The 11796-nt window shown below is 38.8% G+C and overlaps 1 protein-coding gene across 1 annotated transcript; it reads right to left on the bottom strand.

The window, feature by feature from the left end:
• Positions 1 to 288: 288 nt before the first annotated feature.
• LOC142750467 (ATP-dependent clpX-like chaperone, mitochondrial) lies at positions 289 to 10867 on the bottom strand. The gene is made up of 7 exons (XM_075859472.1): positions 10612 to 10867; positions 3955 to 4043; positions 3524 to 3688; positions 2437 to 2735; positions 2248 to 2341; positions 1920 to 2026; positions 289 to 1506 (listed from the first exon to the last, which is right to left on the bottom strand). The coding sequence occupies exons 1-7, from the start codon at positions 10865 to 10867 to the stop codon at positions 1416 to 1418; spliced, it is 1101 nt and encodes a 366-aa protein (XP_075715587.1). The 3' UTR covers positions 289 to 1415.
• Between the last annotated feature and the right edge of the window lie 929 nt (positions 10868 to 11796).

The raw sequence follows: 11796 nt of genomic DNA, 5'->3' as shown, positions 1-11796 counted from the left end.
ATATGAATATATATATATTTTTTTTTTTTTTAAATGTAATAACAGGACAAATTTTTCTCCTGTTGTCCAGCGGGAAAGAGGGCTGCCTCTTCCCCGCATGGACTTATATACTTTACTCTCCACCCACCACATATAGATACATTTTTGCCCCATGCCCCTTTCACATAACCCTCCAATCCTTATACATGTAGCCTAAAACTTAATAGCCTAAAACTCCCAAACACCTAGTCATGCGCTTCCTTCATTACGGCTGCGCCTACATTACGCTGGGCTTACTTTTTGGCTAGAGACGTTTATTCGGGTGAATGTTATACAGAATTAACGTTGCCCATTTCTGTGAAATTCTAAAATCAAAAAGCAAAAAAAGGACACAAAATCCCGCAGACAAGCATTTCTCTATAACTTAAAAGCTTTTCATATCAACCCTGTCACTACCGTGGGGTCTGCAGCATGATATAATACATTTCCAGCAGGAAATTAATTACAAAATCAATCAAATATTATTGCATAAAGAACTAACAATCCCTTTACTATAGAAGTTACTGTATTATGGGAAATGCAGAATTTGTAGAAGAATTTCATTAGACAGGCTTCCTAGGGCTTGCTAGCAGTTGACATAAGACACTTACAAATGGACCACAGTTGCAGCATGTTGGATGGTCTCGGCTGACATGGTCCATCAAACATCTGTATTGAGAGCAAGTACAATTCCTTTGATGAATTTGTCCTCATTATATGCATGATAGTTTTAATTATATTTTATCATGCAGTGACTCAGATGAAGAGTAACAGACCATAGGCACCTGCAATGCACCCACTGGTATGAACCCATGCCAATGGAGATGGGGTGAGGGGTCAAGATATCAGCCATAATCCTAGCAGATATAAAATATATAATTGGTGGAGAAAAGCACTAAAATCTTTAGCACTTATGTAAGGTTCCAGTTTTAACCAGCCATGACATAAAAAAAAAATAATAATAATAATTAAAAAAAATGTCTGCTTTGACACGAAATACCAGCACTAATAAATGCATGGAAAGAAGTTTGGGGATGGTGAGACCCCTGTATAGCTCAAACAACCAACATGTTTTTGTAGAGTTCACACCTGCACAATAGTCATAGAACATAATCGTAAAATTAAACACGGTTAATCCCAGTAAATGAAGCTTTAACAAGTGTTAACAAAAAGATTTGTCTTATAAAAGCCCCAGATAATATACACGGTTACCGTCCGACTCGTATAAACGCTGCTTTCTACAGTAGAAATCTGAAGTTCCTTAAAATGAATTTGGTTGTTCTCCCAAAGTGAGTTTTCCTGGTAATAAAAGTTATATTTCGTATTGTGAAAAGTTTATCGCTAAAGGGGAATAAACAATTTTAACACTGAAGGAGAACAGTAGTGAACCGGACAGTCTAATTGTTTGCTGCATCAGCCTGCCGAGACCAGCCTTCTTCCTCCACTCCGGAGTCATACTCCTCCTCTGTCACCTCTTTATTTTGTGTTCTATGGAGAGAAGAAGGAGTAAATCAATTATTTTACATTCTGACTATGTAAATTTAAGGCACAGGTTGACACTTGAAAACAATTTTAAAGTTAAAGTCTCGTGTATTTCATTTTAGTTCCCTTAATTAAATGTAGAAGATAAATATTGTACTTTTTTTTTTTTTTATTAATCTTGTAACCATTTATATTTTATTTTTTAAAAGAACTTTCATGGGGCAGCCTTATTCAAGAGACACAAACTATCTTCCCGTATTGTGTGTGTAGACCGTGAAGAAGGGTGTGTGTTCGCGCTTTATGGGAGCTGCAACGAATGGCAGTTAATTAGTTAAAAACAGAAAAAGGTCATCGATTATCAGTCTCGGGAAGTCAAGTACAGCCCCTTCACTCATGAAGAAGTGAATTCCTTTACTTACCGAACATAGCTTGGCTCCTTTTTCCCTTCAACCACCTCCTGGTCCAACTCAACACAAACTATTTCAGTGTTTGGAACTTCAAACATGGGCTCAAGAAGCAGCTTTTCCTTAAAGAAGAAGAAAAAAAAACCCATCAATGGCAAACCCATTTACATTTAGGATTTAAAAAAAATAACAAAATTATATTATATAAGGTAATGGCTGTCCAACTGGCAGGCCTCCGTCACCCAACAATACTAAGCTGCTGCATGGTATGATGTACGTTGCTCTACATTTTCCACAGAAGAAAATACAATAGCTCCAGCGATAGGAAAGAATGTGGACTTACCATGATTGAGCGGAGGCCTCTAGCACCAGTTTTTCGTTCAAGAGCCAGTCTAGCAATGGCCCGCAGAGCACCTTCAGTGACGTTTAATTCACACAGAAACACAATAAATGAGTACAATGTAGTCAGACATCTGAAGAAAAAAAAACAAAAAACATCTCAACTTATATAAAAAGCTATTCAAATCAAACCTTATCCATGCTGAACAGAGCCTGGTATTGTGGCACAACGGCATTACGTGGCTCTGTGAAGATGCGTACAAGAGTCTGTTCATCAAGGCTGTGAAGGGGCACCACTACAGGTAGACGTCCCACGAACTCTGGGATCATGCCAAACTCAATGAGGTCCCTTGCTTCCACGTGACGCAGCAGCCGATCCTTCTCTTCAATGTCTTGTACAGAGTTAGACTCCGCACTGGAATTTGCTAGATCTGCTGCTACAGCAACTCGACGACCTTTCCCCATATTAAAGGCTATGCCAAATCCCAAATACTGAAGAGCAGAGGGAATACAAAATGAAAACATGAAAGAGAGGAATAAAATAATTAAAGTTTACCTTCTACAAAGCTATTAATAGCACATGCGCATCTACTACTGGTCAGAGCTTTTACCAGTCATTCCTCTGGTTTATGCACATTATATTACGCTACCTGCGTCGATACATGTTGTTTTGCATGCCGTCCGTGCACCATTACCTACACCTGGGTGATCGGACTACTTCATACGTTTTGAAACTATGCACATTATATTGATACCCAAATTCAGAGGTTTAGGATAATGAAGATTTCTTTGCTATCAGGAGCACAAAGGCCAGGGTGCATTAAAGAGGGGAGTAGGCCCATAAGGTGCAAGAAGTTATGAGAAGGAGTATTGTGGACCATATCGGCATTATATAGCACCCCCAACAATTTGAAAAATGAAATACTCAAGTTCTTCCTAGAACAGTTCAAGTAAATACAAGTGCATATCTAAATCACCGTGTCAGGCAGGAGAGAGCCTAAAAATATCCAATGTATACGTGACACTTAAACATCTTAACTAGTAGAGGGCACAAACACAGGAAAGTAATCTGAACAGTCAGGGACTGCGTACACTTAGAACAGAGCTGCATATCTGCTGTTTATGTCGTCCTGTTGTGTGCAGAGGGAATCAGAAAGTAAAATGGGCCATTTTCAGGGGATATGTCAAACGTCTGATAAGTGGGGTCCCACCTAAACTATTAGTGGGTATGCCATGAATGTGCAAAATTGGGAAATCTTTTTAAGGATTTAAAATCAAACCTTTTCATTCTTCCTCCTACTGATGATCCTGTCCAGGCCATTGAAAGCTCCAGATGATACAAACAGGATGTTTGTCGTGTCAACTTGAACGGTTTCACCACGCAGCTTCCTTGAGTTTTTCTCTGGGACATTAACAATAGCACCTTCAAGAAGCTTCAGCAAACCCTAAAAATGAGTTACCGCAGGTTTTTAGATTTATATATGATCAAGTCTACTGGCCGAAGAATAATAAGAATAATAGGAAGAATAATAATAGATGCACCAACACAGCAAAAATAAATACATTTCTATATGTCCTGGAAACAGTAATATTATATAAATATGACAAAGCTATACAGAACTATAGACTTCTACAGAGCAGGAGAAGTTAAAAAGTGTTTTATTTATTACCTACATGCACATAATCAAAAAAGGCTACAAATCAGCCATACCTGCTGCACGCCTTCTCCGCCCACATCCCTCAGCTGATGTATGCCAGGGACACTGCCAATCTTGTCAACTTCATCCAAGAATACAATGCCTGAAGTAAAATAAATTATTATGCTCTATTTAGATGCCATTTAAACGTAATTTATTTTTAGTTTTTTTTTACTGATGCTCTGTACACATCTGCGTCAGAGGCTCTGTTGGAGGCCAAACTCACAATTTCCATCAGATTTCATAGGAAGAAAAGCAATGCACCACGAAGAAACCCGACATAAATCAATGGGGTCTGTCAGGTGCAGGTGGTATCCTCCATGCGACAGATCCGGCACTGCGTCACAGTTTCCGTTTGTAACAGAAACCGCAATGAAATTGTGAATAGAGAAGAACACAGAGGAGCTGAGTACATGGAAAGTCAGATGAATTTATAAAATGAGGAGGACACTATACACAGGGAATATCCATAAATAAAATATATGGGATAGGTGGAGCTCCCCCATCCAAGCGCTGCTCGGCTGTTACTGTAACTCCCATAGAACAGAATTAAGAGAGGCGCGAGCATGCGTTACCGCCTCCCCCTGGAATCAGTGGCCAGCGGCCACCTCACCAAGTGGAACGGGGCCCAGGGAACCCCCGTTCACCACATTTGTGCGGGTCCCAGAGCTTAGACCAGCACCTATCACACATTTATAGCATATGCTGTGGATATGCCATAAATGTCTGAGGTGAGAACTACCCTTCAATTCATAAAACTATAGCTTGAGAAGCCATAAACACACTAAAATCTATGTTGAAGCATGAACAGTATGGTAAAAAAAAAAAATATGATGATTAATAACTACCCGTTCTCCTTCTAAATCAGTTACATGCTGCAATTGAGGTGCTATGACCAAATCAGACACGTTTACTGCCGACTGCCTTTAAGAAGAAGTCATATAATCAGCCTCTATCAAACGATCTTAAATATACAGGCATAAAATGTACACATAAAGTACAGTTAAGTTTACCGCTCAGACGGCACTGGTAACAGTCCAATATCATTCAGTATGGACACTCTCTCCCAGAAAAATGCAGTGGACAATCCGCAATCCAATGAGGGTGTGGATGGTAATTCTTATCCTTGTAGTTCCATCGAGCTCCTTATCGTCTCTCTCCACATTCAAAGAACTCCTGGTAGGAAAAGGATCTTATGTCTCTAATAGATGGAAAAAGTATATAACTGTACTTTATATATGCCATTTAGGGTATTTGTTGGATCATACCCAATTTAGTTTTGCCTGCTCCGGTCTGAGAGAGATATTGTGGGTATTTGAGCCGAGAGAAACCACCATTATATTTATAAAATATTGGTTCCGGTCCCGATCATGTGATTGCAGGGAAAGTTTGTTGATACAACAAACTTTCACGGTGACCGATTGCGGGTGCTGCAGTCGGTGTTCATGTCAAAACCGGAGGCCATACAACTTGCCCTCCGGGTCTGCCATGCACAGAAGCCTCTGGCTGGCCCTCATAGGCTTCCTGTCAGTGTGACTCTCAGCGTCACGCTGAGTTTATAATACATTACATTACCTAGGTAGTATAATGTATTATAGAAGCTATCAGTGCTGCAGGTCTTCAAGTAAAAAAAAGGTAATTAAAAGGTTTTATAAAAGTGTAAAAATAAGTTACAAAAACAAAAAATGTTTTTTTTTCCTATAAAGTCTTTTATTATAGGAAAAAAAATGAAACCACTAAAAAAAATAAAAAAAAAATAAAAAATTATATATATATATATATATATATATATATATATAAAAGTACACATATTTGGTATCACCGCATTCATAATGACCCAAACTATAAAAATATAATCTTTCCGCACAGTGAACGCCGCAACAGAATTAAAAACCAATGCCAGAATCACTATTTTTTTGGTCACCACCCCTCCCAAAATATAGAATAAAAAGTGATCAAAAAGTCGCATGTACTACAAAATAGTAACAATAAAACAACAACCTATTCCGCAAAAAACAAAGTTCTTACACAGCTTTTTTGACTGAAAAATAAAAAAAGTTACGGCTCTCAGAATATGGTGACATAAAAAATAAATTTTATAGAAAAGTGATTTTATTGCGCAAACACCACAAAACATTAAAAAAAACTATATAAATATTGTATCGCCGTAATCGTATCAACAGACAGAATAAAAGGAATAAAGTAAAATGTCATTTATAGCGCACGGTGAACACGGAAAAAAAAAAAGACAAAAAACATTGTCAGAATTGTTTTTTATTTGTCACCTAGGTTGCCCAAAAAAATAAAAAATAGAATAAAAAGAGATGAAAAAATAAATAAAAATCACATGTACCCTAAATTTGTACTAATGAAAACTACAGATTGTAACAACAAATAAGCCCTCACACAGCTCCGGTGGAGAAAAGATAAAAAAGTTCTGGCCCTCAGAATATAGCGACAGAAATTGCGCAGAGCGTTCCAAAATCGGATAAGATTGGGCACCATTTATCAGTGCGACACTGGCCACATATCTATGAATTATTTACTGCATAATTATACCCTCTTATTATGCCCTGATGTACTCCGCACAGCCTACATATGCTCCAACATTATAAACTGAAATGCCACTAAAACCCCAAACAGAACTATTACCAAGCAAAATTTGCGCTCCAAAAGCCAAATGGCGCTCCTTTCGCTTCTGAGCCCGACTGCGTGCCCAAACACCAGCTTATGTCCACATATATGACATTTTATACCCGGGAGAAACAGCTCAAATTGTATGAGGTATTTGTCCTCAGTGGCACAAACTGGGCTAATGGCAGATGAGTGGAAAATTTAAATTTTCTCTTTGCACTATCCGCTGCGCATGAACCCCTTCACGCACCACGACTTAATAGCATGTTGTGGTGCGGGGGGGTTATATATGGGACGGGCTCAGGCGCTGAGCCCACTCCATATGCTGCAGGTGTCAGCTGTGTATTACAGCTGACACCCGGGACTAACGGACAGGAACAGCGATCGCGCTGTTAGAGGAGACTGTAAAAATGACATTATACTGCAATACATTAGTATTGCAGTGTATTGTACCAGAGATCTAATGACTAATAAAATGTGTAAAAAAAATATTTATTATTAGTGAAAAATTAGTGAAAAATATAAAGCAAACAACGCACGGTGAAAGCCGTAATACTGAAACCCAAAAAACAATTGAGGAATCGCATTTTTTTCCAATTTCAGCCTGCAAAGATTTTTATTTTCCGTTTCCCAGTGAATTAAATGGTACTTTAAATGGTGTCACTAGAAACTACAACTTCTCCCGCAAAAAATAAGCCCTCACACCACCCTACTGACTGAAAAAGAAAAAAAAATTATGGCTCTTGGAAAGTGGGAGGGGAAAAACGAAAATAAAAAAGCAAAAAAATGGATCAGTCCTGAAAGGGTTAATAAATTTCTAATGAAAAACCATTTATGACCATGTGGGGTATTGCCGCACTTGGAAGAAATTGCTTTACAAACGTTGGGGTGCTTTTTCTCCTTTATCCTTTGTGAAAATGAAAAAATTCTAAGTTTTGGTGGAAAAAATGTTGATATTCATTTTCACGGCCTAATTCTAATAAATTCTGCAAAAGACCTGTGTGGTCTAAATTTACCTATCAATATATCACTATACCCCTAGATAGATTCCTTAAGGGTTGTAGTTTTCCAAATGGGGTCACTTTTGGGGGTTTTCACTGTTTTGGTCCCTCCAGGGCGTTGCAAATGCGACATGGCACTGAAAACCATTCCAGCAAAATCTGTGCTCCAAAATCCAAACAGCACTCCTTCCCTTCTGAGCTCTGCCGTGGGTCCAAACAGCAGTTTATTACCACATATGGGGTATTGCCGTAATCGGGAGAAATAGCTTTACAAGTTTTGGGGTGTTTATTATTTATTCCTCGTATAAATGAAAACAAAATCTATATTTTTTCAGGAAAAAAAAAGTAGGATTTTCATTTTCACAGACAAACTCCAATAAATATAGCAAAATACCTGTGGGGTCAAGATGCTAACTATACCCTTAGATAAATTCCTTGAGGTGTGTAGTTTCCAAAACAGTGTCACTTTTGTAGAATTTCCACTGTTTTGGTACAAGACCTCTTCAAACCTGACATGGTGCCTAAAATATAGTCTAAAAAAAGGAGGCCTCAAAAGCCACTAGGTGCTCCTTTGCTTCTGAGGCCTGTGTTTCAGTTCATTACCACACTAGGGCCACATGTGGGATATTTCTAAAAACTGCAGAATCTGGGCAATAAATATTGAGTTGCGTTTCTCTGGTAAAACCTTCTGTGTTACAGAAAAAAAAATGTATTCCAACTAAATTTCGGCAAAAAAACATTAAAAAAAATGTTACATTTCCCTTCTACTTTGCTTTAATTCCTGTGAAAAGCCTAAAGGGTGAAGAAACTTTCTGAATGCGGTTTTGAATACTTTGAGGGATGCAGTTTTTAAAATGGGTGACTTATGGGGTCCATCTAGTATATAGGGCCCTCAAAGCTACTTCAGAACTGAACTGGTCCTTGAAAAATAGCCTTTTTTTAAATTTCTTGAAAATGTGAAAAATTGCTGCTAAAGTTCTAAAATAATTTCCAAGAAAACTATGCAAATATAAATTAGACTTAATGGAATATGTGAAATATTGATACCACACAAAATAGTTACTGTTTTACAAGCAGATACATTTAATATTAGAAAAATAATTATTATTTTTGCAAATTTTCTTGAAATTTTGGTGTTTTTCACAAATAAGCAATGAATTTATTGACCATATTTTTCCACTAACAAAGTACAATATGTCACGAAAAAAACAATCTCAGAATCGCTTGGATAGGCAAAAGCATTCCAGAGTTATTACCACATAAAATGACATGTCAGATTTGGTAAAATAGGTCTGGTCCTGAAGGCCAAAAGGAGCTTGGTCCTGAAAGTGTTAAGTATGCAGGCACTCGCAGGACGTGATCAGATCATAGCGGAATAATACAGGTATGTAATCTCTCATTTAGAGTAGCCTATTTGGATTTACTATATAGTGCCTAAGGCCCCATGTACAAAACCGTAAAAACGCCCGTAATTACGGTCCCATAGACATCTTTTGCGTACGGGAATGTGCTCGGGCCATTGAAAAATATAGAACATGTCCTATTTCAGGCCATAATTACGGCGCATTGAAGTGTATGGGGCTCCCGTAATTACGAGTGGCTACGTGTGTGCACCCGTAATTACGGGAGCGTTGTTACGCATGGTAATCACTGTCCAGCGGTAGTCACTGTCCAGTGTGCTGAAAGAGTTAAATGATCAGTGCTGGATATAGGGAAGGGGCTGCACTGATCGGCAGTAACTCTTTCAGCACCCTGGACAGTGACTACTGCTGGACAGTGAGTACCATGCGCGGCGCACACAATATAGATTTCTAATGTTTCCTTCAAAAACCTGCAACAAAAAAAAGTTCATACTTACCCAGAACTCCCTGCTTCTTCCTCCAGTCCGGCCTCCTGGGATAACGTTTCATCCCATGTGACCGCTGCAGCCAATCACAGGCTGCAGCGGTCACATGGACTGCCACGTCATCCAGGGAGGTCGAACTGGATGTCAAAAGAGGGACGCGTCACCAAGACAACGGCCGGGGTACGTATGAACTTCTTTTTCTCTCTATCGCTGCGTTCCGCTGCAGAAACTCTGCCCATTCTCTCTATCCAGCACGGATAGAGAGAAGAGACTGCCGATCAGAGCTGGATAGAGAGAAGAGGCTGGCGATCAGTGCTGGATAGAGAGAAGGGGCTGCCGATTAGTGCAGAATCTCTCTCTACGTGTAAAGACAAGCAGAAAAAATGGGTCCTGGAATACGGGTGACTACGGACCCGTATTTACGGGCACGGTCCGTAAATACGGGTGACAAAGGACCCGTATTTACACCAGTATTTACGGGAGGGGAAAAATATGGTCATGTGTATGGGGCCTTATGCAGTATAATACAGGGGGCACTTCCATTTCAGAGAAATGCAAAGGATGTATACAGAGCCATAAAGTTTAAAAGAAAAAATACATGTATGCCAGACAGCAAGAAGTTATAAACTAATTTTTCTATACTCTTTATAACATGTTTGTATTCTGCTGGTAATATCTTTCTTCCCTAACCACACAGACTGGCAGTATTTGAAAAAAGTGGATAGGTAGGTGGGTACAGCCCATGGTCACCTGAAGGCTGCCTAATAAAAATAAATAAATTATAATAATATTGAGACAAAAATCAATTTATTTTTTAATTTTAATTTTATTTCAAATGTTTTTGTTAAGCTGAATAATTATTAATAATTAAATCCTTTAATCCTGGAAAATTCTGACTGTAATCTCCAGCCCGGCAGATGTTACATCAGGATATTCAATCTGGTGGTAATATTTCTGATGGAAATCATAGATCTTATCTTGTAAATGTTGATGTTAAAATGTTTTCCTTTGATGTTATAAGGTCTCCGATATCATGATCTTATTGATATTATATGTCGCTTATTCTGATGTCTTGACGTTACAACAGAAGATGGCTCTAAGGAACCGTGATGGACGACGGCTCTCTGCATCTCTGCTTTTGTTGCTTCGGATCTTTCTCCTTAGACATTTGGGAATCCAACATCTTGTACTTATGAATGACTCCATGCTTGGCCAGGCCTCCTTCACATGACAACTGAAGGGCCTGCTGATGTTCTCCTCCTCAATATATAGAACCTCCTCCGCTACATCCGCTTCCTCCTCATCCTCTTCCTCCTCTAGAATAGTCTCCAGATTTGGCCAAAAAGAGACTTTGCCAAACTTTGATGGCCGGAATGCCGGCTTAGCCTCCTCCACCATCTTTCTCCACATCTCATCTGGGAGCTCCTCCTCGTCGCCTTTCTTCATCCTGTTCAGAAAGTCCAAATCTCTTTCCAACACTACAAATCCTCACAAAGTCTAAATATCTCACCAACACTAAATGTCTCCACTGACAACTAAAGCCCTCAAATAAGTGTCAGCTCTGCGGCTCCTTATATAATGTGAGTGATGTCACAAAGTGCAGGGGCGGAGCCGACTTTCACCACATTCCGTAACATCTTCCGCAGCTGCGGCAGTTATTTAAAGGGCCATGCAGCCAATCTAATTCACTCTAGGGAAACTAGTCAGGAAGTTCTCCTCTGCTATATACAAAAGGCAACATCATTATCTGTATATAATGTGATGTTACATGAGACGTAAAACACAAATCATTTATAACATATATATATATATATGTTCTGTGTATATGAATCAGTGTAAAACTATTTATATTTGTAAACTACAATATCTCTTTCAGATCATCGATAAAGAATTATCAAGTACTTACCGTGTTTTACCTTGGATCTACGTTCCTGGTGTGTAAAATGATGTCCTTTAGTATGCTTTATCTTGTAAACAATATCAGATGCGCTTTTTAAAAAAAGATATATTCTGCAATTATTGGCTACAAAGATTTGTTTGATAAACAAATTCTTTGAACCTTTATGTCTAATTTTGAGATCGATGGGCTATTATTTTTTGACAGTATACACACAGTGCGTTTGAATAGCGTTTTTTCTGTACCAGTTCCCTTCTAAAGAAATACTAACTCTTTTTTATCTCTTTATAAAGAAACACTAACACTAAGGCCCCATGCACACGACCGTATTTTGGCCACCCGTAAATACGAGTCCTAGGTCATACGTATTCGACCCGTATTGCACCCATATTTACGGGCACGTTTTGGGCTGCAAAATTGCACTGCACTAATCGGCAGCCCCCCTCTCTCCCAGTGCAGGATAGAGAGAAGGGACAGC

The sequence above is a fragment of the Rhinoderma darwinii genome, chromosome 3 (assembly GCF_050947455.1).
Source record: "Rhinoderma darwinii isolate aRhiDar2 chromosome 3, aRhiDar2.hap1, whole genome shotgun sequence".
Lineage (NCBI taxonomy): Eukaryota > Metazoa > Chordata > Amphibia > Anura > Rhinodermatidae > Rhinoderma > Rhinoderma darwinii.
Note: the sequence above shows the minus strand (reverse complement) of the source record. Positions and strands in the feature narration are given on the sequence as shown.